Raw genomic sequence first — 27,735 nt, 5'->3', positions numbered from 1 at the left:
CATGTGAAAAAATAAGTACACCACTTTGTTGACTATTTTGGCATATTTGGACAAGCAAACATTTGATCCTCTTTGAAACAGTGCTTATTAATAAAGATGATCCACAAAGAATTCAAGGGTCATAAGCAAAAAATAAACAGCAGGTTCAGATTTATTCACTCAATGATATTCAATTAGACATAAATGAAGTAATGACTCATCCAAAAATAAAAATCACAATGGTCAGGATATCTTAAGGTTCTGAAGCCAGTCAGTTCAAACAAGTTTGTGAGTAATCACCAAATTACAGTTAATTGTGTAAATAGAACTGAGAAGCAGCTGGATTGAGTCAGTAAAACATTAGAGGGCATGACCATTCTCTGTGGATGTGGTGGAGAAGAAGAAGAAGAAAAAAAGAAGTCTAATGGGTAGTTTCACTCTATGGGGAAAGTCACTCTTCTCCTATCGATCAGGCCTCTGAAGACAGAAGACTTTGGCTTTATGGTCCCCACCTGCTGTCACAGCCATGGAAGCGTCTCTGGAGGAGAGATGGAGGAATGTAAAAATATAGTGGTTAGATGCTGGCAACATGTCTATAACTAAAGGGTGTCCCAAAAGTCTCCATACATAGTGGTAGGGCTGCACAATTAATCGAATATCGATCTCGATTAGGATTTTGACTGCCCAGGATTACATGAACATGATCGACTGTGATATTGATGTTTAAAGTTCGTCCTCTGCTCATAGAAAACTCCGCTGCAGATCAAATCAAGCGCTTCCTAAACTTACAGACTTACGGTCTGTTTATTTAAATGTGAAAGTGCAGCAAAAATATGTTGTCCCTAAAATCAATGAACAATCGTGATCTCAATATTGATCAAAATAGTCATGATTATCATTTTGACCATAATCATGCAGCCCTAATAGTACCTGTACTGTGCGATTCGATAAAAATTAAACCAAATATTCAAATATTTTATGTATTAATTTAAACATGTGGTAACATTTATCAAATGTGTTGTTACAGAAACAGCATATTCACAACGTGATTTACACATCCTGATTATCACGGATAGTTGTGTATTTGTCTCATTTTGTGCACATGCAGGTTGTGTTATTGTGTTTATGTTGTGTATGAATCTGATTAATCTCTTGTAGGATGCGTTTTGGGCGAGTTAATTAACCTGCTAGTAAAGCGCATTAGTTTAGTGAATTTCATTCACTCAGCTCAAGCAGGTCATTCCTGCTGATATTTACTTGCCACCCTCACGTTTTAATCCCCACTACTTTTCAAAATAAAGTGACGCCCATGTATTGCTACTTTGAGGGGCTTTCTACAGTGAAAAAAAATGCTTATTAAATGAACACTCAACTGAGCTGAGGCTTGAACCCAGTGGATGGCATACTACACGCTGCATATTACTGCTGCACTAATCTAATACACACGGTTTAGCCATGTTCATTTAAATACTATAGTTGTTGTACCTGTACTACATGACTCGATCATGCTCACTTTATATAACTCAATCTTGTTTATAATGAAACTTGTTTAAATTGGGTTTATCATAAGTTTTGATGAGAAACATAATATTTTTTAACTGAACCATATGTAATTTTTTTTCTTAAATATAACTGACCACACATTCCATTTTTTTATTGTACTGTGTTCAGCTACAGTATGTTGTTACATGTGAAACCTGGTGGTTATTGTGTGAAGCACAACAAATTAATTTAAATTCTAAGAAGCGTGCCTGCAGGGTGCAGTGTGATCACACGTGATGAATCATGTGAACTCGAGTGAAAACGAGCACTCTTAAAGGCCACATCTGTACTGAAGAACAAACTGCTTAAAAAGTTAATGCTGGCTAATAGTGTTGTCAAAAATATAGATTTTTCAATACATATTGATTCTGAATAATTGAAACAGTTTCAATACTCATTTTCCGCAGTATCGCTGGCTGCGCTTTCCGCAGTATCGATGCACCAGCACCAGCTGCGCTTTCTCATGCTCTCTGCTCTCCGGCAGCAAGTTGACGCACACCGCAGTGCCTACATAGCCCCGCCTCCTCTCATTCACTCAGTACTTTCTTTTTGTCATGTGTCTCATTCGCTCCGGTTGAGTAGCAATTTGTTAGGGTGTTAGAAAGATGGCAAGTGGAGAGCCTTTGCGACCGGTTTTGGTGGATACAGAAAATAGCAGGAGTGCTATTTGGAAATATTTCAGATTTGAGGCAATGAACATGGAAAAGAGAAGGACACATGTAAGCCAATATGCAAGCGCTGCTACAGAGCAGTGCTAACAAAAGGTGCTATCAATAATTTAGCAAAGCCCCTGAAGGACCGATATGCGAACCTATAAAAAGAATTTCAAAGGGTTGGTAACAGATGACCCAGTAAACTATTAAGTGTGTTGTCCCATTATAATTCCCAAAGATAAGCTAATCCCCCTCAGAGCTATCAGGCCTGAGGAATCTCAGACAGCAGAATTTCAGTTGATAAGAAAATAGTTTGACTATGGTCATTAAGTAAATCAACTTAGATACTGTTATGCTTAAAGGGATAGTTCACCCAAAAATTTAAATACTGTCATGTTTTGTTTTTTACTTGCACTTTAATGCCTTTTGAAGGTGTGGCCTCAAGAAGTTTTCATTAATGTAAAAATATACCTCGTTTTCATGTTATAGAAATGTAATATTTATATTTGAATAAAAATCTAAACTTTTATGCCCTTAATGTGGCAATTTACAGAAAATGGAACAATAGAAAATGGTATGAAATGTCGATATTTTTGAAGATATTGTATCAAAGTTAGAAATTTCAGTACCATGACAACACGACTGGCTATGATAGAAAGGTGTCAGTATACTTTCCCTAATGGCAGTGGCCTCTTTCAGCAGGATACGGCCCCCTGCTACACTGCAAAAGTTGTTCAGGAATGGTTTGAGGAACATGGCAGAGTTCAAGGTGTTGACTTGGCCTCCAAATTTCCCAGATCTTAATCTGATTGAGCATCTGTGGGATGTGCTAGATAAACAAGCACGATCCATGGAGGCCCCAACTCACAACTTACAGGACTTAAAGGATATGCTGATAACGTCTTGGTGCCAGATACCACAGCACACCTTCAGAGAATCCAGGCCTAGACGGGTCAGAGCTGTTTTGGCGGCACAGGGGAGACCTACATAACATTAGACAGGTGGTTTCACAATCTTGGTCCCTTGGTACTGGTCTCCTTGGATACTTCAACCTCCCCTCAGTCCTCTTTCCTTCTCTCTCTTTTGCACCCTTTTGCCCTGGCATTCAATAGCTGCCCTCTGACACACAAGGGATGATGTTCTGGAACTGGTGTTCATCCAGCCCTTCCCAGCAACATACATTAATGTTATTAAATTTTACTTTTCAAATAATCAGCTTGTATATTTCACCCTCTCCCTGCCCTTCCGGTCACGAAATGCTCATACCTCTCCCACATCTGCGCAACTCAATGTCTTGTTCTTCCCTGGCTTCCAGCATTTTAACAACCCTTTCACACCATAACTCCTTTTCCTCTCTACCTCTTGAATCAGCCCCCAACACTTTCCTCTCTTCATTGTCTTCATCCAGAGACCGTCTATCTTGCAAACATATAAAACCTTCTCACCTTGCTCCTTGGTTGTCAAATGTGCTATACTGCAATTGGAGAGAAATAAGAGCAGCTAAGAGAAAGTGGAGGAAATCAAAGTTTCATGCTGGTCTCCTCTCATATTGCTCTCCTCTGTCAAAGTTTTCATCTAATGTGGCAGCTGCTAAGACATCCTTCTCCAAGGGAAATTTGGAAGCCTCTGCACATGATCCTTGTAAGCTTATCAAGCTCATCATGCAGGCTGTCAAGCACCTCTCTACTCTGATGCATGCCCATCTGCTTTAACAGCTCATCGGTTTTGGCACCAAAACCCATATGTTTTTGCATATCCATTTATCAATCAGGTGCCCAGATCCTCCATGATGTTGAATGCAAAGACTGCATTGGTATGGTGTGAGCCTTCAAGGACCGTCAAATCTGTGACCATTTTGGTGCATCCTTCTGGGAAGGTGGTGAGCTTCACTTTTAGGGTCACCAGTTTGTCTTCAATGAGCTCTAAAATGTTTGTTACAGCCTGAGTTAAGTTGTCAGCCAGGAAGAACTCTGATTCACACCAGCTAGTCCACCTTGTGTTTCCTGCCTCGGGGGGCAACCCATCATCTTTTTTCAATTCAATTAAATTTTACTTGTATAGCACTTTTTACAACAGTCATTGTCTCAAAGCAGCTTTACAGAAATACATCTTTTTCTGGCATGATTTTCAAAGAAGGCAGACTTAATCGACATCACCAATGATGTCAATATTTGTAATGCTGCCAGGTTTCTCCCACCAAACTGATATGACACAAGCAGATCATTTGTACACTGTTAGGTAGAACACCATTTAACACTTACCAGCATGTTTTTAGACAGTATGATGCATTGTCAGTAACCACAGACACATCTGTCAGACAGTACTTGTTTTCAGTACAGAAATATAGTTTTTTTGCAAAAACCGCAATTTTATTGTTTCTAAAAATCTACAGCTTAAACAGCTGTAGCTTCTATAACTATATATCCATAGCAGGCTACAGATCCAAAATTATATGCAGAGCTCCTGGACTTGGCTTGTAACTTGGACACCCAGGCGGAATATTATCATGGGGGAACTACTTGTGCTTGGGTGTGCATAAATGAAAGGTATGACTGTGGAGAGGAACATAACTTAAGCTAAGTTGTGGAGATGATCACAGACCAAACAGAATGATTTCAAGGGGTTGCGAGATGATTTGAAAAATAAAGTTATAGAGACAGAAGTGATTACAGTGTTAAAAAAAATGTTAAATAATATTTCGTGACTCTAAGATATGACGTCACCGTATGGCTACTAGTTATTACTACAGCTGACAACTGCATGTGGAAACTGCAATAATGGATTAATCTGTAATTTGCAAGTCTAGAAATGCTGAGGAAATTCTGGACAGTCTGTCTGAGTTGCCTGAACTCTACTAAACACAAGAGCAAGACCCAGTGTGATCCAGTGTGGCAATGGTGTACTGCTTCCATTTGGATCTACATATTTGTGGGAGCAGAGTTTTTGCACTGTTACATGCATGAAAAATAAATATCGATCATGTCTTGATGCTGAGGATGATCTGCCAGTAGCTGTATCCACCATCAGGCCATAGATTATAAGCTTTTGTGCTCTGAAAAACAAGTGCTCCATCCCACTGAAAGGTAAGCCTAAATTAAATTTATATACAGTAAATATAGTGGAAGTGGATGCAACATAGTTCAAATGTTGTGAAGGACTTAAAACAACTTTTTTTTGTTTATTGATTATGTATGCTGTGCTAGTGGGGGTCACGAGTTCTTGTCGATATTAGTTTAGGGGTGGCTGGCTTAAAAGTTTAAGAACCACAGCCTTAAACAGGAGGGAACCACATGTTAAAAGTGCTGTAATTCCTACACTGTGCACCCGATTTAGATGTAAATACCCTCAAATTAAAGCTGGAAATCTGCAGTTTGAGGTCATATTCATTGTAATATAAACTCCAATATACTGTGGGAGGCAGCTAAAATAACAATAACTGTCAATGTCCAAATATTTAAGGACCCATTTGTATATGCTGAGCAGTTTAATTTTATGTTCATTTTTGTTGAGATAGCATATTTAAACACTCCCATCCCCAACAGCTAGAAATTGGCATGGTCACCGGTTTAGTGTGAAGTCCAGTATCTCTGCTGTGTGACCGCGGTATTCAGACAGCATGTTTCCTGAGCGAGCATCCCACAGAGTCACAACTCCACCCAGATTACAGGTAGCCACCACCGCCGAGGCCTGCTCCCACTGAAGCTGGACAATCCCTACCTAAGAGCAAGAGAGATTCGTACAATTTGGATTATATTTATACCTTGTCAGCAAATAAACATTTATTATACTTATGTACAATGCAGTGTGATGTGCAGAGTGATAAAACCATACCATGCAGAATGATAAAACTATACATATTAATTTGCACTTACCTCATGTTTACATCTGTGTCTAAGGCTCTGTGTGGTCAAGTCGTATATGGCCAGTGTGCCATCCAGATATGCCACAGCAATCAGGGGCAGCCTGACATAGAGTAACAAGTTACCACATTACCATGAAAGCAGATATCAAAAGTGATAGAAATAAAAATAATAAACATTTAGAGACTGATACTTCCAAAGAAGCATGACTTACACATTACAAAATCCTACAGACTCCACTGAGATGGAATCCTGCTCCTCCATGTTTTTCTCCTCACTGTTCTCAACTGAGAATGAACCCAGTACCTAATCCAAAAAAACTAAATTCATTACAGTTCAGAAATTTTTGCTCAATATATTCAGCTCAATATATGACCAAAACCACTGCTAGTGGACTAGCTTAGTGATCATGTCAAATAAATGTCAATATACCATCAATTACACTTAATCCTCAAATGTCAGTGCATTATGGGTATGTTGTATCTATACAGGGTACACTGTATAGTGTACATCACAACAAGGGATAGATTTCTGAATGTATATCCAGATTTTTTTAAAGCTACGTTGTGAGTCTTCCATAGTTAAAAATGCCACATAAAAAAAAAATCTGAACTGAACTGGATTTCATTATTACACTCTTGATTCTTCACTATGGTATTGGATAACAAAATGAATCCCAAGAAAATGCATTGTAAAAATGGTGTCAGATACCATTGCAAAAGATGCATACTCCCAAGTACAATCATACATGTCCTCACCTTGCCTGTTGATGTGTTAATGAGTTTAGCCTGTCCATCAGTTGATCCTGTGAGAACCAGGGTTCCATCCTTGTTGCACTCCATGGATGTCAGTGGCCCCTGGTGGCCATCATAACCTAAGAAATCAATGCAGTAATGAGTAAAAGAATTAAGAGCTTAAAGGGGGAGTTCACCTTTTTTCACATTTGACCCTTTCTAAGCACTTATAGGACGATTTTAGGCACCTCGGGCAGTTTTTATATCAATTGCTTGAATAATTTTGTTAAACACGAAAATGGAGCATTTCCACATTGAAAATTGAGCATTCAGTCTACAACAACGCCCCTCATGTTGCTCTTACCAAATGAGATAACCAGCTATTGTAACCAAAACAAAATTGGCTTTGAGCACATTCCATTTTACACAAAACTAACTCATGAACTGGAGCGGTTTGTCCAGAACCCTGAAATTACGAATAATGAAGAAGAGAATAGTTTGAATCATAACAGGAATACAGTGCTGTGATATAGTATTTGCCCTGATCCTGACTTCTTCTGTTTTTGTGCATATCGCTCACTAAATTGTTTCAGAAATTAAACAAAATCTGAGATAAAACAAAGCCTACCTGAGTAAACACAAAATACATTTTTGAAATGATAACGTTAATTAATGAAGCAAAAAAGTTATCTAATACCAACTGGGCCTGTGTGAAAATGTATTTGCACCCGGAGTTACTAATTCCCCAAATCTATGAAACTGCATTCATAATGGGGTTCAGCTGGACTAGACACAACCAGGCCTGATTATTGCAAACCCTGTTCAATCAAATCAACACTTAAATAGAACTTTTTCAACAGCATGAAGTTGGTTAAAAGGTCTTACTCAGTAACACACTATCCCAAAATTGAAAGAAATTCCAGAAATGAAGAAGAAGGTGATTGAAATACATCAGTCTGGGAAGGGTTACAAAGCTATTTCAAAGGCTCTGGGACTCCAAAGAACCACAGTGAGAGCCATTATCTACAAACAGAAAATTATGCAGCAAGTAAGTGAAAGACTGATCTCCAGTTATCTGAACCGTTTGGTTGCAGTTATTGCTGCTAAAGCTGGCACAACCAGATTTTAACTTTAACGGAACAATTAGGTTCTCTCATTGGTGATAGGTGTTGGATAACTGTTTTTGCATCAATAAAAAAACAAACAAACAAACAAAAAAAAACATAGTGTGTTTACTCTTGCTTTTGTTTTATGTTGTATTTCATTTGAAAATCTAAAATATTTAGTATGAGATATACTGAAAAACAGAAGAAATCAAATACTGTTTCACAGCACTGTAAGTTGGCCATCGAGAAGAAAAGTAGTTTTGTACCGTTTTGTCTTTAAAAATGATGCTTTCAAGAAATTGATATTGACATCTCAATTAGCATACAAGTAAATCATCAGATTACAATTTATTTTGCAAAACAATCACTAGTGGAGGAAAAAAAATCCAAAACATCTTACAAAAGCATATATTGACAAACTTTTCAATTTTTTTTTTTTTTTTTTTTAGAACTGCTCAAATGTGACACGAATTTCCCCTTTAATTAATACAAATCTTTTGACATTTACCTTTAATGACATGGATAGTGTTGCCTTGCTTAAGGTCCCACAGACGCAGGGTTCCATCTTCATAACCCACCATTGCTCTTTTTCCTTCGTGTGGGTAAAAACAAACATACATAAAGAACACAATAAGACTATTTTTAACAAAAAAATAGTGTAAAGTATTGCCTTTTTTGACACATTTGGACAAGTGAACATTTGATAATCATTGAAACAGTGCCTATTAATAAATCTGATACAGTATCAAATGACACAAAACTGAGATTTTGTAGTCGTGTTCACAATTTAAATTAACAAAAAAAAACACAGATCAAATGGATCACCCCTACATTTATCACACCTTCAAATCCATAACATTAGAATCAGGTGTTCAAGATTGGATGCCAATGATTAGAATCTGATTAGACTGCAGGTGGAACCTGTCTTATTAATACCCCTCTCATATCTATTGTCTGGTGTTCCCTTTGCTATAGAGGTGTGTGGTGTCATCATGCCAAGATCGAAAGACTTCTGTAAGGCCTTCAGAAAAAAGGTTGTGGATGACTGAGTCTGGCAAGAGATTTAAAAAGATCTCCAAATTATCTGAAATACATCATTTGAAATAGATCAGGAAAATAATCTACAAATGGCACAGATTTTACACGACTGCCAATTTGTCTAGGACTGGCCATCCCAGCAAATTCAGCCCAAGAGCAGACCGTCTGATGCACAAAGAAGACTCCAAGAACCCCAAAATTTCATCACAGGATCTGCTAGTAAGTCTTGCAACTGTTTGTGTCAAAGTATATGCTTCTACAATCAGAAAGAGATTGCACAAATTTGACCTGCATGGGAGGCGTGCCATGAAAAGCCTTTGCAAGACTACAGTCTGCCAATGAGCACATAGACAAACACCAGGCTTTTTGGAATAATATGCTCTGGACAGACAAATCCAAAGATAGAGTTGTTTGGCCACAGAAACAGCAGACATGTTTGGCACAGACCAAAAACAGCTTTTCAGGAGAAGCACTTCAAACCAACTGTGAAGCACAGTGGTGGAAATGTTATTTTTCGGGTTGCTTCGCTGCCTCAGGGACTGGATGAATTCGGCATCATATCAAAGAGTGCTTGAAGATAATGAGAGGTCATCTGTCCAAAAGTTGAAGTTGAACTGAAAGTGAACGTTTCAACAGGATAATGATCTTTAGTACACTAGAAATTCCACCAAGGAATGGCTCAAAAAGAAGAAATGGATGGTTATGGAATGGCTTAGTCAAAGCCCAGATTTGAATCCCACTGAAATGTTGTGGGCAGATTTGAAACGTGCAGTACATGATAGGAAACGCTCAAACATCTTGCAACGGAAAGAATATTGCATGGAGGAGTGGTCAAAAATTCCAACAAGCCTGGTGAACAATTATGCAAAACGCCTACAAGAAATTATTTCCGCTAAAGGGGCCAATACTAGCTTCTGAGGCCAAGGGTGTACTTACTTTTTCCAAAGAATATCATCACGTCTATTGAGATTTCTGTTGAATAAATGATTGAAAAGGCTAATTTTCTCTGGTATTGTTCAAGTATATCAACTTCATTAATAGGCATGGTTTCAAAGATGATCAAATGTTTGCTAGTTCAAATATATAAGAAAAGCCAAGTGGCTTAGTGGTTTATGGCTCTGGGTTATTGATGACACCCTTGGCTTCAGAAGCTAGTATTCCCTGAACTTGACCACAGCCTCGACACTGACAGAAAGATGCCCACGATGTGCATGTAAACAGAAATGGGGTAGAAATAAATACTGGCTTACAAAACATTGGGCATGATTTCCAGGCTCTTGTGCAATGCCTTGTGCCCTAATACAGGTGGTATTACATTAAGTGGCACTGCACAAGAGCCTAAAATCATTCTGTACTGAATAACAGTTTTACCATTGTTAATATGTTTATCTAGGAAGTGGTATTTAGTGAACTGGTTGTAAATGTGAAAAGGAAGTAAACACACAAAATGTTCATGTTCTGACTTTCACCTGTTGCTGCAGATAGATTGCTGCTGGTGTAGCTCTCACTGGCCCTCTCAGGCAGGATCAGACCTGTGCTATCAGGTCCAGTTTGTTTCCACCTGCCTGGTGGAAGTTTGGCTCTGACCTGCACTGGACTGCACCGCATCTGTCTGCCTCTTACATGGTTTCTTTTTAAATAAATCTTGGATATGCTGCTGCTGTGTCTGACTATGTCCTCTTTTCTTTTCATTCAAGTCACTAAGTTGGCAATTGCACAAAGCTACATTTGATATCTATGCTCTGGTCTGATTAAAGGCAGAATCATTCAATTGTGAAGGCATTTCTGGATATGCAAATACCTTGTATGACAAACATTAGTTTGTTCCAGGTATTCATCATTCTACAGCTTAAAATTCCTAACACCACTGGATCAGATCAAGTTAACATTCTGAAAACTGAAATGTGGGTTTTGAATCACTTTGTTATAGACTATTTGGGAAAAGTGAATGTGCCTTTATTCTTTAAAACAACAGGAAGAACCGATAAAGTAATATTGGTCTATTTTCTGTTTATGTGTTGGTGCACCACTGCTGAATAACACGGGGAAGTCATAGCTATTCAGTAGTCTGCTGAAGTTACGTTACATAGGCTAACTATCTAACTATGCAGCTAAGTATGTAATATTATAATGGGATTCTCGGGAGATTTGAAGCCTGCGAGGGTCACCTTTTCTAGGGCAATGAATCAAAGCTTTAGTAGCCTTCCACCATTGGTAGGCTACATCACTCACTACTGTTGCTGTTATCTGGAGTTCATCTATGAATATTATTGCAGCACAGAATGACAACACCCCAGTCCACATATTTCAAAACATATAAAATGCAGTTTGTATATACCATGAACAGTGACGTGGTCTGTGGTCAAGTCGTGTCTCTCCTCCTGTTTGAAAAACATGGTACTGTGATTCTGCATCGCAAATCAAGCAGTGATTGACAGCGCGCTGATCCAGTGGTGTTTGGCATTGTCAAACTGACAGTACTTTTTATGCCCGCATTGAGGACCCTACTCAGGCTCAGCTAAGCTCTGCCGCCCTGCCACCCTTCCACTCCACCCCCCACAGAGGAGCCAGCATACTGGCTACAGTGGTGAGGAGGGCACTGATAAGAGTCTCAACACGGAAAGTGGTGGGTCCGAATGGCATTCCAGGACGGGTCCTGGAAGCATGTGCCAGTCAGCTGGCTGCCACCTTCACGGACATCTTCAACCTCTCCATGGCACAGACTATCATCCCAAACTTCTCCAACACCCATAGTGATGAAGTGCTCCGAGAGACTGGTCTTAGCCTATATTAAGAACAGCCTTTCTAGCACTCTCGATCAATAGCAATATGCCTACCACACAAACAAATCTAACGAACACATGCCGCTCCATACCACACTCAACCACCTGGATGGAATGAACACCTGAACTTGTCAGAATGTTATTTATTGATTTCAGCTCTGCCTTCAACACCATCATCCCCTCCAGACTGGTTTCCAAACTCAACACTCTGAGAGACAGTCATACACTGTTCAAGTGGATTACAGACTTCCTTACAAGCACACCTCAGTCTGTTAGGATGGGTGACCACACCTCACACTCCACAGGGCTGTGTCCAGTCACCTGTGCTCTACACACTGTACACCTACAACTGCATCACCAAACACAGCTCCAATGGAAAGCATTAGTTCAAAAGGAAATATTAAATAATTTTGGGGGAAATATCAGAATCAACTTCCAGCAACTAACTAAATTATTTGTTTTGGTGAGGGCATGCAATAATTACTCTCGTGGCCTTTGTGATCACAGTAATATCTTATTGTCATGACAACATTATTACTTAGCAAGGTAACAAGATTGGACAGTTTAGGGACTAATTAGATTATGAGCAAAAAAAAATGACAACTTCACTTTGAATATAGATGAAACTATTACACTATTCTAAACTAATCTAACATACGTACACACACATACAAATATACATGAATAACAGAGAAGGAATGAGTTATGCAGTGGAAAAATTATAGAATGCTAGATTTTATGGCAGTGTATGGAATTCAGTTAGACCATGACCTGATCGAACCATCAATACATTAATATCAACACACATTATCGTGTACTAGGTTATCAAGTTCTTCGCTTTTACTGAACCAGCTAAATGAGTGTTGGGAGGTATCATACTTGTGTTGCCTTAGTTAGTGGGAAAAGAGTATCGTGATGTCGTTAACGGTCCAGTTGAATCTAGACTGGAGATATGAAGGTGATCACAGCCGAAGGCTAGTTTCAGACTAAAGCCCTGTTTACACCGGGACGATTTTCACAGCGTGAAAAACGGTCTGTTCAATGGCTGTCAATGGGAGTGTCCAGAACCAGGCGTAAAACACATGGTGTCAAAGCGTCAAATTTCAATGTCGAGAGGTTCGTTGTGTTGTTGGGGTTTTTGGTTTGTTTTGTTTTTTGTTTTTTTTTTAAACGCGCCTTGTCAAAAACTGACCGACCGTTGAGATTCATACTTTTGTTCACATGCCCAGAGTCACTGAAGTTACATAAAAGTACGACTTGATGGCGCTCAAGTACAAAACTGTCTTGCCGACGAAGAAGAAGCCGAAAAAGAAGATGAAGAAAATGCCAGAGCACCCACCATTTTAATGAGAATGCATAAGTGACATTGCTGAAATAAAATACTCACTGCTAATAAATCCTTCTGCCTACACACACATACACAAGGTGTCCTTTGAAAGCACCAGATTCAGAATTACACACTAAATACTATATAAGTGTATTTATGATGATGTGGCTATTTTTTTGATGACACTGAAATGCAAGCATATATTCTAAATGATCCATTTAATTCTTTCAGTGTTGTTTTCTACACTAAATAGCATTGTTTGTTTCTTTGTCTCTTCCCTGCAAACGATAATCTGCTGATTGATAGTCCATTGTATTTATTTTGTACCAGGCATATATATGCATACAAGTATTCATGACCTCTTATTCAAATAGCTACGTGCCCCATTATTGCGTTGTGTATTATCATGAGTCTTTATTGATCACATATACATTACAGCACAGTGAAATTCTTTTCTTTGCATACCCCAGCCTGTCAGGAAGCTGGGGTCAGAGCGCAGGGTCAGCCATGATACAGCGCCCCCTGGAGCAGAGGGGGTTAAGGGCCTTGCTCAAAAAGATCATTTATAGTCAACACTTCATCAATTTGCAGAAACATTCAAATTTTGGGGGACAACAATAGTTGCCTTATAACCACCCCCTTCCAAAAAAAATCGATTAAAGAATTAAATAATTTGGGTCTTCCCATAAGTATGTGAATGCTATTGCTGTGACTTTGATATAATTCAAATCATTACTTATTTAAAAAAGCGTATACTGTTTAAAATTAGAACTTTTAAACTTTTAGGATTTAGCTTTAAAGAAGTATTTGTTGCAGTGACCAAATCACCAAATACCTTACATGTCGCAAAAGTGTATACGTGCTTTAGCGAGTTCGCAAAAAATGTGTAAACGGCTTAAAGATGTAAATAGTGGCACTCTTCTTCTTCTCAGTGATAAGTGGGTGTAAGAAACGGAAACTTGTGCAGCACCACCTTGTGTACCGTGGTATTTCTGCATAGCAATAAGCGCCATCTTCTGTCAGGGAGTGAATTTGCTATTTAATTCAGTGCGTCACCTGCGTTTAATGCCTGGGTGTGAACACAAAAAAAACGTGGCGAAAAATGGCCCGTTTAAAGCACTATGAAAAACGTCCCGGTGAGAACAGGCCCTAAGACTTCAGTGTGGAATTAACTAAAAAGACTTTAGTCTTTTTGAGGAAAACTTTGAGGAAAACAAAGGTTACTTGACTGGATGAGAAACCGAAACAAAACTTAACAAAAAGAAAGAAGATTAAAACTGGACAGTGGGACAAAAAGGATGAACAAGACTAATAAAACGTGGCTCTGCCACCGCCAGCTTAATGATTCGCTTGTTTATGGGGTTTTAACCCTTTATGGCTAAACCAGCCCTCCAGGGGTTCCTACCAATGAGAAGATTGGTAGGAATCTTTAGGACAACTGATGACTAGTTTTGCCTTCCCCTCTAACAAATATGCATGTCACCTTTTGGGTCACATACTTTACATTTTCACACTCTTACTTGGTGTTATTTGGTCCTTATTCTTACAGTAAGCTTACAGTGTGAGTTATTAAAATATGCAGTCCACAAACATTCTTGAAATGTAAAATCCAGCTCAGAGATACTAAACATGGCATACTTTGTATTGACGATTAATTTGCTAGTTATGTTGGCATGAATACAAGATAATGAAAAGCATAACGGTTACATTTTTATTAAAGGAATGGGTAACAGATTACAGGTCATGATCATTTTCAGGGTTATCACCAGGCTAGGCACTATATAGAGATTTGATACATTTGGCTACATAGAAACAGACTCAATATGCAATGAAGAGGGACTTTGTCCTGAATTAAAGGAGTGGTTGACCTGTTATATCCTGGGTTATAGAGGTACATAATTAAGTATATAAAACAAATAAACAAGCAAGGAAAAGTGTTCGAGTCTGTGACTTTTTAAGTGTCAAGTGAGAGAAATTCCAAAGATTCTGCAGGGAAACTGCAGTCGGGGTGTTGGTACATTTTGATGAGGTTGGAGGAGTTTTCTGTAAGATTATTTGGTTGAGACAGTTTCTTGTCTGCATCATCATTCACATGAACGTGGCTTTTTACACCTGGAGCTTTCTATACCTGGATTAGGTTCGGGATAGCTCATGAATAGTAGATGGACAGAGTCAATCCCAATATTGTTTTGGCTTCTACTGAGGGAAAATAAAAGTAAAAACAAAACAAAGAAAAGAAATGGAATGACTTTCCTATAATATTTGGGTATAATTAATGTGCCCCTATGGTTGAGTAGACAGGGTTTTATTTATTTAGTTGTTTGTTGTCTGGGGAAACTTGGTGCAATGTACTGTAAAAATAGTGCAGGGCATTGCATCTATGGAGAAGACAAGTGAATGGTTTCTAGGGATGTGTCTGTGAGGAAATTTTTCCAACAGTTAATTGACATGTGACAACAACGGTAATACCGCTATCACCTGGGGGTTTTAAATTGAGTTTGGATTCAGGGGCTCTCCTAGAATTCGGCTTAATGCTGTCTTTGCACAGCTTTGATTAAACCGTCACTGCCTAATTCGCTCTAAGGTCATGCACAACGATTATCAGCAACATCGTTAACGATGATGAGAAACCATATAGGGAAGAAGTGAAACTCGTAAGAGAGTGTCAACAAAAGGAGCCAATTGCTGACTTCAGGAAGGAAGAGCAGAGTGCATGCACCACTGAGCATCAAAGGGACAATGGTGGAAAGGAGTAGTAGCTACCAGTTGTTCAGTGTCCACATGGCAGATTATTTACCTGGTCAATCAACACATCACACATCATCAAAAACAATCAACAACAATGCCACCACTTCCTCTGAAGGCTGAAGACAGCCAACCTGCTGCAACAGCTTCTCTGCAACTTCTATAGGTCCACGGTGGGGAGTATTCTAACTGGTTGCATCATGGCAGCTCCACTGCGGCTGAACACTAGGCCCTGCAGAGGGTGGTGAAAACCACCCACTACATTACTGCAGCTGACCTCTCACCCATCCAGGACATTCACAAGAGATGTCTGAGGAAAACCAGCATCATCACGCGACATACCCCAGCCACTTGCTGCATCAACTCAGCAACATCAACACAACCCACCAGAAAATGAACACATACACACACGACAGACTGTTACTGATCTAAATCCTGATCCTCCTAGCTATACTCAGCACATCTACTAAGCATATTACACTTGAATATTTAACTTAGAATTTTCTAATACTTGAACATCAAGGCTGCTAATGCTCATTTACTTCCCCAGACACTTGTTAACATAACTCTTGTGATACTGTTTACTATACACATAATATTTAGATTTACCTCTAATTATTGCCCAATTCCTCAGTGTGTTCTATTTTAAAATGCTAATTAAATGTGAATTCTAGCATTAAGAACAAAGTCTCACCATCAGGAAGGATTTTTCCACTTGTTGCCTGACAGTTGGGTCCCTGGAAGGTCTTACATTCGCCACTTGGTATCTTCCACATCCACATATTGCCATCAGCAGTACCTGCAAGCAACACGGGCGCACAGGGGTGCCACTGCAGCCACTAACAAAGACACAATGAAGAGCAATGAAGCTTGACAAAGTGGCTCAGGCTGCATAAAGTACATAGTATTCAGGAGGTAGGCAGATGTGGATAGCTCACAGGTTTGTAGGTTGGTTTGAGACTACCCAAATTTGCAGCTGCAGAAATGTGGGTCAGAAAATTAAGCTCAGATTTCAAGGGATTAAGTCTGGTCGGCCCCAAAAGGGCAAATCCCCGTTTAATGATGGCTCTTATCTCGCCCTCTAAGAGTTTTGTTTAAAAAGCAGAATTCCTCCTTTGCTCATTGTATCTCATGATTATAGTCCCATTACGTTAAATAGCATTACACCATAGAAATCTTGATCATACAGTTGCAATCGAAATTATTCAACCCCAATTGCAAATCAGGTTTATTGTCAAACTTTACAGATGTTCAGCTTTTTGCAATGACCAAATCAAACAAAAGCAACTGAAATAGAATTGAATGCTTCAAGTGCAAGTTATGATTTCTCTAGGGTTTCAAAATTATTCAACCCCCTGAATAGAATCCCTCACAACAGCACAAATATGCAAAACAGGTGTTGTCTCAAGCACACCCAATGCAACTAATCAAGGGCTTATTAGTTGCACCAGGTGTGCTTGAGCTGGAACACATGAAATGCCTGAACTGGATAGGGGCAGAAAACATATGAAATACCTGGATGGATCAATGGCTGCAACCAGATGTATGAGAAGGCAGGTTGTGAAAAACCCTTGAGTGACTGCAAAAGACCTGCAGTGAGACTTGCTGGCAACAGGCACTGAGTTTCAGTGAGCACAGTAAAGAGCATACTAAAACGCAGAAGGTTTCCATGCCAGAAATCCAAGATGTACACCACTACTGACCCAAAAGCACAAGAAATGTCGGCTCAAAATCATATAAATAAGCCACAGAAGTTTTGGGATTCTGTTCTGTGGAGCGATGAAAAAAAAACTATAACTTTTTGGCACGATGGATTAGTGTTATGTCTGGAGGAAGAAGAATGAAGAAAGAACAATGTCCACAGTCAAGCATGGTGGAGGCTCGGTGATGCTCTGGGGCTGCTTTGCATCCTCTGGAACTGGAAACCTGCAGCATGTGGAAGGCAAGATGGATTCTTTGAAGTATCAGGAAATCCTAGGAAAGAATGTCATGCCATCTGTGGGGAAGCTGAAGCTTGGGCATCATTGGACCTTCCAACAGGACAATGATCCCAAGCACACCTCAAATTCCACCAAGGCTTGGTTGCAGAAGAAGCCCTGTAAGATTCTGTCACAGTCACCTGACTTGAACCTCATAGAAAATCTCTGGTGGGATTTGAAGGCAGCCGTTGCAGCACAAAAACTCAAGAGTATTACTGGACTGGAGGCCATTGATCATGAGGAATGGGCTAAGATTCCTCAGGAACGCTACCAGTAGCTTTGCATCTCATTTGCAGCAGGTCATAACATCAAAAGGGTGCTCTACTAAGTAGTAAAGATGCTTGCAATGAAGGGGTTGAATAATTTGTGGAGAAGTCATTATAAGATGCATTTTCAGTAGAATTTGGGGAAACGAACGTGTCGAACTATTTCAATTGCTTTTGTTTGATTTGTTCATTGCAAACAGCTGAAAGTCTGTACATTTTAACAATAAAACTGATTTGCAATGGGGGTTGAATAATTTTGATTGCAACAGTATATTCAGTTCAATATGATATGTCCATACAAAACCACTCTGTTGACTATAATATTGGTAGCCCAGTGGTTATGTGCTAGTGACCAGAAAGTTTCCACACAAATCCCAGCCTTCAGTAAGTGGAATGCATGCTCAACTGGATTCAGGCCAAGTGACTAACTTGGCCATTGCAGAACATGCCACTTCTTTGCCTTAAAAAAAGTTTTAGGGTGCTTTCAAGGACACTGTAATTGGTCACTGTCAATCTGCACTGTAAAACACTATCCAAAGAGTTTTGAAGCATTTCGCTAAATCTGAGCAAATAATATAACACCTCAGAATACACTGAACAGCCGTAACATTAAAACCACTGACAGGTGCCGTGAATAATATTGATTATCTCGTTGCAATGGCACCTGTCAAGGGGACAGAGCGTTTCCAAAATGGCAGGTCTTGCGGGAGTGTTCTTGGCATGCCGTGGTTAGGACCTACCAAAAGTGGTCACAAATTGTTGCAAAAGTTAATGCTGGCTATGACATAAAGGTGACAGAAAACACAGTGCATTTCAGCTTGCCGAGTATGGGGATGCGTAGCCTCAGACCGGTCACAGTGCCCATGCTGACCCCTGTCCAGTGCCAAAAGCATCTACAATGGGCACGTAAGGATCAGAACTGGACCATGCAGCAATGGAAGAAGTGGCCCAGTCTGATGTATTTTATGTTTTCTTTTACATGACGTGGATGACTGGGTGCATGTGTGTCGCTTACCTGGGGAAGAGATGGCACCAGGATGCACTATGAGAATAAGGCAAGTCGGCAGAAGCAGTATGATGCTCTGGGCAATGTTCTGCTGGGAATCCTTGGGTCCTGGCATTCATATGTGTTACTTTGACACATACCACCTTCCCAAACATTGTTGCTGACCAAGTACACTTCTTCATGCCAGTGGTATTCCCTAATGGCAGTGCCCTCTTTCAGCAAGATAATGTTCCCAGCCACAATGCAAATATTGTTCAGGAATAGTTTGAGGAACATGACAGAGTTCAAGGTGTTGACTTCTCCAAATTCCCCAGATCTCAAGCCAATCGAGCATCTGTTAAATGACAAAGAAGTCCGATCCATGGAAGCCTTACCTCTCAGCTTACAGGACTTAAAGGATCTGCTGCTAACGTCTTGGTGCCAGATAGCACAGCACACCTTCAGAGGTCTTGTGGAGTCCATGCCTTGATGGTTCAGTGCTGTTTTGACAGCTTAAGGGGGACCTACACGATATTTGGCAGGCGGCTTTAATGTTATGGCTGTTCAGTGTACATCCTGCTGTGTTTGCCAGCAGTCACATCAATAAATATAAGGGAACTAGCTCCAGCGGCAACCAAACATGCCCACGCCAAAAGACACTTCAGATCAAGAGCAGTTCCTTCCCTTTTCCATATTCTATTCTTCCCATCATTCTGGTACAATTTGATCTTACTTCATCTATCCAAAGTTGTTTTTCTAAAACTGTACTGGGTATTTTAGATATTTTTGACTCTCATCTGTGTTCCTGATTGCTGACTGAAACAAGCTACGCCTACCACCTGGAGGGTGTTCTTGATCGTGCCTTTATATGTTGTTAAGGGGTTTTTCTTATAAAAACATAAAATGTCCTGTTATTCCTACAACATTCTTAATTAATACGAGTAATACACACACCCGTCAATTGTACCAATCATTTGTCTTAGGATTGGCTGTGGAAAAAAAGCTGCATAATTATATAACATGACAAAGCTTTTCTTTTTTTTTTTAATATACTGACTAGAACCTCACTGGATTCAATTTACATACCTCCAGATCTCCTACTTCAAAAGACCAGATCTCCTCTTTGGCTTCAACTTTCCACACTTTAATCAGACCACTCATGTCCCCAGATGCCACCAGTGTTGAGTCATGGCTGAATGTTGCACATGTGACCGAGTCCTTATGGCCTAACAAAAACACATGAACAAAAACTGTAGATAAAACAAAAAACAAAAAAATGTGCATTAAAAAAACTGTAGTATTCGCAAAGTTGATGTGTGGGCAAATCACACCTGTACACTCAAACAACACCTCTCCATCAAGGATGTTCCATACATAAGCTTTGTCGTCCTCACCACCTGTGATGGCCAGGTTGTTTGTTACTAGGTCCAAACTGACGCAGAAAACGGAACCTGAAACAGAGAATTTATACAGTGAATAATTATAACAATCACCAACATAGCCAAGTGCCTTGGTTTAAATACTAATACATTTAAATACTATTTTTATGTATTAGCAATGTAACCAAATATGAATACATTGTTCAGATTGAATGGATAATGCTCCCTAAATGAATAGAGATACAAACAATAGGCTGAGTATTAACTTTTTTTTTTTTAAGGTCTGCCAAGGACTAGGATGACTTCGGACGAAAAAAAAAAAGTTTTTTTTTCATAACGTTAACAAATGGTTAACAAATGGTGCGCATTTCTGATTTGCAGTATCAGCAATATAGGGCTGCACAGGTATGGCCAAAATGATAATCACGATTATTTTGATCATTACTGAGATCACGATTATTCATTATTGAGATCACGATTATTCATTGATTTTAGGGACAACACTTTCACATTTAAATAAACAGACCGCTGCTTTCACCTCCATGTTGTGCTACATTCCTGCTAATGTACAAATCTTTGCATCAAATACAACCGGTCCTTAAAGTGCATCATCTCGTAGAAGCAAAATATAAATAAAATTGTACTCAAAATTTACTTATCAAAGGATAAGTAAAAATAAAAATGCCATCAACCAAATGAAAATATGCATCAAATATAACGATATTCAACCAAATGAAAACAATTCAGCGCTATACAGAAAAGTCAATAACAGTGTTTACAGGAGGAGAGACGCAGACAAATCACCCAATAGAGTGGTGCAGGGACGACGCCATCTTGTACCGGAACCCGAAGGGATCATCACACCGGTTCCCTCGACAAAAACCCAATAGTGTTTTCACAGAGGCTTTTGGATTATTGCAAAAAATAATCTCTGTGATCAACAAAAGTTTACAACACTAACACGTTCTGTCCATCAACATAATTTTCACAAATGAACACAACTTTTATGAAGTTTGAAACCTAAATACAATCGACAGAAATAAAAATCTATCCGTACGTTATAAACGAACTACACCACGGTCACTCGACTTCAACGTCACCATCACCAAGCATCCGACAAACTTTTCCAAACTTGAATTAAACCATTTTCCATAATACGGATTTACTCTGTGGATGAATCTTTTTTGCACTCAGATTTCATTTAGCACTGGTCATGTCATGTGTAAGAGAAAGGGAACAAACATAAGGCAGTTTTTTTACTGGCAAGAAAGGACAACTAAGTTGAGTAGTTCAGAAAGTACATACTACTTTTTTAAGGCATTCATGTACACACCGTGTCATGGTCACACCGCTCTCTCTGGTCCAATCCGTTCCTGGAACGAGAAGGTGGGGTGTGGCTTTCCTGCTTTTTAGGCTGCCAGTAGAAAAGATCCTAAAAGGACTCTACACCCCAATGATTATACTTACTCTTCGGGGCCAGTAACGCGGCTAATCCGCCCTGCCTGGAGGTTGGACAGGCACGGGGATAGCTTATAGAGCACTGTCTAAACAGAGCTATCAGCCCTGTCTGGCCGGGGTAACGGACAGGGGGATGCTACGGAAGATTCGGTGGTTGCCATCGGTCCTGACCGGAGGTTGACAGGCAGGGGGATGCTGAGAGGAGTAGCTATCAGCCCGGTCTGACGGAGGCACAGGCCGGCAGATGCTACAGAAGATACGCAGTAGGCCGTGGGTCTCCCCGAAGGAGAGTCCTCCACACAGGACTTGCCTCAGGGTCATCCAAGAAGGAACGCTGCGCGCGGTCTGAGAACGATAGCCCCTGGGGATCCCCCTAGCCGAGACTGGTTGCGGCGAACTGATGTCACTTGGATGGCGAATTGTGAGTATTGAAAAGATACTATCTTAATGTATAGTCAAGCATTTAAGGCCTTGCTTGTCAAGTACCTATATACTGCTAGTATGGAGGACTGGCCACCTAAAAAGCAGGAAAGCCACACCCCACCTTCTCGTTCCAGGAACGGGTCGGACTAGAGAGAGCGGTGTGACCATGACACATACATGGCACTATTCGTCACAAAGCTGACAAGCATTATATGAATTATAGCATTTAAGTGTGTTCATGTGCTGTTTTAAGGATATAGCACACCAATTCACTGAAGCACACATCTGCATTAAACAAACTTGTTAATCTGGGATGTGATCATGTGAATGTACTATGCCAAATCACATCAATGTACACACTTTTGCACTGTATACAGATTTGTCATGTACATAACAGCCCAAGTACAAAAAAAAAAACAGTTGACCAGTAAACCAAAAACAGAAGATGGATAATGTCACCGGTATGTTTGATGAACGTGAGATCACTGTCATCCTGTTCTGCATCCATCTCATCCTCTGTCTCCCAGCCTTCATCATCTACAGTTCCTTCAGCTTCGGCAAAATCCACATCTTCCAATTCCTCTGCAAGATCATCTAAAAAAAAATTAAATAACAAAATAAATAAATAAATAAAACAAATTCATGATCAATAAACTAAAAATCCCACCCGAAACAGCAACAAATATAGCATTCCACCAATTTCATTGCCTAGGGGGAATTTCATGCCCCCTAGGCAATGACATAAGAGGAGAAATAATAAAAGAAGGAAGAGCAGTTTTATCAGTGGATAAACTTTTCCTAGACGGACAGCTTTACCGAGCTAAAAACATGACTCCGTGGTTATACTAGACTCTGTACCAATCTCACTCACACAACTAACTCAGACTATAGAGTCCTATCTATGTGAATATCTATCTATCCATCATTTGTCTAGACTTACCAATCAGCATTTCTCTCCACCCCCCCCCCACTCTCGATTTCTTTATAAATAGCTAACTAGATATCCATCTATCCAGTTACCGTCGTATCCTTCTATCTACCTACCTATCTTCTTACCAATATATGTATTAAACCACCTACTGAGAGGGAAGAAGGGGAAGAGGGAGAGGGGGGAAAATGGGATAAAAGGGGGAAAAGGAAAACTAAAAGGGGAGGGAAAGGGGAGAGAAAAATAAACATGCTACTTTTCCTATACTCCCTACAAAAATCGATCTACCTAACTGGATCGCCCAATCTGTAATCTGCTCATACAAGCGCCCCCCCCCCCCCACACACACACACAATCATCTATCTAACCATCAACCATCTATTATATACATTATTATCAAAAAGCTTTTACCCCCCCCCATATTCTCTGGGAGATAAAAGACAACCTCTCCATCTATCTACAGTCGTCTGAAAAAATAAGTACAGCGTGTATAGTACAGTGTAAAATTAACAACTTGTAGAAATTTTCACATTTTAAATGAACAAAAACAGATCAGTCACATAGAAAAAGTAAGTACACCCCTACATTTATCACACATTCAAATCTATAAAATTAGAATCAGGTGTTCAAGATTAGGTGCCAGTGATCAGAACCTGCTTAGGGAGTGCAGGTGGAACCGGTCTTATTTATACCCCTCTAGCATCTAGTGTCTGGTGTTCCCAATCATCTAAAGAGTTCTATAAGGCCTTCAGAAAAAAAGAAGTCGGGGATGCCTAGGAGTCAGGCAAGGGATTTAAAAAGATCTCCAAATTATTTGAAATACATCATAAAAGATTTCCAACAACTGCCAATTTGTCCAGGACTGGCCCTCCCAGCAAAGTCAACCCAAAAGCAGACCATCTGATGAAAAAAAGAAGTCTCCAAGAATCCCAAAATTTCATCAAAGGATCTGCTAGTAACTCTTACAACTGTTGGTGTCAAAGTGCATGTTTCTACAATCAGAAAGAGACTGCACAAATTAAAATATTCATTTGAAAAAGTGTGCAAAAAATTACAAACAATCCTTTGTGTGGCGCGAAATGCTGCGTATGATTTGACCCTTATTAGGGCCCGAGTACCGCTGGTGCAAAGCCCTATTGGATCTGCTCCGTTTATTCTTCTTCTTCTTCTTTTCCAAAATGAATCACATTTTAGAGGGCCTAAACATACCTGAAAACTCACAAAACTTTGCACAAGCATCAGAACATGTGAAAAATTACATCTGATAGGGGTTCCAGAATCGATTGTGGCAAAATGGCTCAATAGCGCCACCTACAAAATTTCACAGATGTGCATCTCACACTACGTTTCACCTACATGCATGAAATTCGGGAAATGTGTATGATCCCGATACGTACAAAAACCTCTCTTGAACCCATGCCCTAAACTCAACAGGAAGTCAGCCATTTTGATTTTTCTCTTAAATTTTAGCTCAATTTTTTGCCATTTCCAGGCCTCGTACTTTAACGAACTCCTCCTAGAGCTTTCATCAGATCGGCATCATATTTGCTCAGTCTCATCTAAAGGTATAGACGATACTAAATTGCGAAGCTTTTGGGTTTTGGCTGCACGGCGTGGGCGTGGCAGTCTCACAAATTTCGATGTTTTGCCATGAAAAAGGAAGCTGTTATAACTCAAACAGAGAATGTCCAATCTGCTCCAAACTTCACATTTTTAATGAAAGTCCAGGCCTGAAGACATCTACATGCCAAGATTCAGTAATAGTCATAGCGCCACCTGCTGGCAACAGGAAATGATACATTTTACATTGTGATACACTCCTAACAGCAGGTAAGTGCTAAAAAAAATGGAATGGCATTCCCCTGGCAGAGCAGCCCCAACGTGCACCTGGGTGCGAGGGCCCGTTCATCGCTGCTTGCAGCTTGAATATGGTATTGTGTTTTTATTAGCATGGTATTTTCCTAGTACCCATCAAATGCACGTCCGAGTTCATTTTGTGATGGTGTAGCCTAATGGATAATATGAATTTAAATACAATGTTTTAGACTGAGAAGCTTTTAAAGAAGACCAATGCACGTAGCAAAATTTGGAATTGTTCTTGCCTGATGAGACCGGGAAGCATATCCATGATGGAAAACCCATCTGCCATGAATGCCTACAGAGATTTCAAGCCAAAGGGGGAAAAACACCAGCAACCTTATTAAACACCTTCAGCCACATCCCACTGCTTTTGCAGAATATACACAAGTTAGGGACACTTCATTTAACCTAAAATCTTTACCTTAATCTTTAAAAAGTTCCTGTTTAACATTAAAGACTGTTTTCACCTCAAAAAAATGAGGCGTTGTACGCTGTTCTCCGTGCTGTAATTTACCAGGAGCTCAAACTCACTTTTCAAATTCACTTCATCATTTTATTATGTACACAGCAGTTAGCATAAAGTTCTCGCTTACTAGCAAACACAGCTAATTTTATTATGTACACACAGCGGTTAGCACACTGTTAGCTCGCTTACTACCACTCACGGTTAAATTTTATTATTTATTATTTATGTTTTTTCTCTCTCCCTCCTTGTCTTTTCTCTCTCTCTTTCTGGCAGATTGATTATACTCTGACCCACATTGGCACTGCTGATTGGGTATGGCCTGGAAGAGAAGCTTTAAAAAGGATGCCAAAGTTGGATTAAGAGAGAGACAAGAATTTAATTTGAGAGTGCGGGTGTCTTTTTTGTTGTAAAAAGAGATGTTAACTGGCTAAGTGGGATTGATGTGTTTGGCGTTAAGTTGTATGTGTGAAAGTTTGTGTTGATTATATGATTAGTTCTCCTCAAGTGTGATAATCATTGTGTTTTCCCTTTCGTGTTGTTTACTTTTATAAAGCCCCTTCCTTGCTTAGTAACATCTGACCAGTCTACCAATGCCCATGTTTTAATTACAAACTGTTTCTGTTATGTTACTTTGTCATTTATTCACCTTATTTCGTTCCACCTAAGTAAAGAAGCCATAGGGGTTGAGCGCCATTTAAAAAAAACAAAACAAAAAAAACAACCTTTAGCTTTTTTCCAGTTTATGTGGTTAGCGAGGGAGTTAGGTAAGTCATTTTTTTTGGATCATTTGTATGGACTCGTACACAAAACATACTATAATTTAAAGCTCGATAGCATTTGAAGAGAATGACTTAGAATCACAAAACCAACTGTCAGGTGTTCATCTATTTTGTGTACGAGTCCATTCTGTAGTGAAATACATGGCAATATTTACACATGATTTCATAGTTTATTTTAATAAATATCAGAAATCTAAAAGGTGTGCATCACAGCCGACACCTTCATGAATACTGTACAGTTGGTTTTATGACCAAGTCTTTCTCTTCAAATGCTACTGAAGTTAGAAACCGATGTTGTATGTAACTTTAGAGACGGTCCATTAATTTGCAAATATCTGTGAACATCCACGGTCAAGCCAACTTTATACCACTCTCTAAATGCCTTACTTTCATTCGCCTAAGCCTGTCAATGGTAGGGAAAACCCTGGTTATATTAGCCTATGATTTATATTTGTATACATACATCTATTTGTGAACGCATGAGTGTGGAAGCATTTTTTTCTATATTTGGCTATTTAGTCTAAAGTTGTATATGCTACAGAAAGTTTATTCTAAAGGATGTATTTGTACATGTATAATTTGTATAAACAGTGAGTAACTGAATGTGATGTGTGTTCAATAAATTATTACGTATATAGGCTGATTCATGTATTTATTTAAGTATTAGAGATTTGAAAGGCCAGTGGAGAATGTGTGGATGGTGTGAGGTTGTTAAACCCAACTGAAATCAACACAGTTTCAACGTAGGAGGAGTAAACCAAGGATATCGCGTCTAGGTTTGTTTTCAGTGGCGTGGAAGACGTTGATAAAACATGACTTGGACAAACAAAAACATGTCGGATCGATGTCAGAGATCAACTTTGTTCCGATGCCGCGAGAGACCTCGCTTCTGCGTTACTGTGCTAGTTGCAGTACTCTCTGATTTCAGAAGAGTGAAGTGACCCGGCAGTGTTTGGCTAGTTAATGCATAAAGTAGTGGAAGTACACCAACCTGTGGTTGTCTGTTCTGTGCCATTCAAATCAATAACTTCAATGATTTCCTCGTCACCATGAAGCTGCACTGTTTCTTCTTCATAATTCTCCATATGGGTACGATGCTGTCCAGCTAAACTCAACTCAACTCAACTCAACTAAACTAGCGTGGTGACTTTCCTTTGCTAGGACACTATAGTACAAGAAAGCGGTCGATAAAAAGCGTCTCATAAGACTGAAAGCTCAAACCACGTACACTCATTTGACCAAATGTAAGTTATAACGTCTCACGAAAAAAGAAAAATCCACTACAAATGCCCAAATTCACGTGTTAGCTGAATTAGCTGAAACCAACGGTGACGTTTCGAAGGCTGACCAAACAACTTCCAATTGAATAAATAGGGCACTACATAGGACACAGACCCCATTGCCTCATACATTTTGCAGTGCACTGACACAATGCAGTCATTTGG

General features: G+C 39.6%; 1 protein-coding gene across 1 annotated transcript; it reads right to left on the bottom strand.

Moving 5' to 3' along the window:
- Positions 1-133: 133 nt before the first annotated feature.
- aamp (angio-associated, migratory cell protein) lies at positions 134-27,735 on the bottom strand. Its single transcript, XM_053637207.1, has 11 exons — positions 27,282-27,735; positions 22,717-22,851; positions 20,329-20,448; positions 20,084-20,223; positions 16,462-16,606; positions 8,383-8,466; positions 6,793-6,908; positions 6,249-6,340; positions 6,047-6,137; positions 5,737-5,891; positions 134-517 (listed from the first exon to the last, which is right to left on the bottom strand). Exons 1-11 carry the CDS (start codon positions 27,373-27,375, stop codon positions 442-444), a joined length of 1,248 nt encoding a protein of 415 aa, XP_053493182.1. The 5' UTR covers positions 27,376-27,735; the 3' UTR covers positions 134-441.

Source organism: Ictalurus furcatus, chromosome 12, assembly GCF_023375685.1.
Source record: "Ictalurus furcatus strain D&B chromosome 12, Billie_1.0, whole genome shotgun sequence".
NCBI classification, from domain to species: Eukaryota; Metazoa; Chordata; class Actinopteri; order Siluriformes; family Ictaluridae; genus Ictalurus; species Ictalurus furcatus.
Note: the sequence above shows the minus strand (reverse complement) of the source record. Positions and strands in the feature narration are given on the sequence as shown.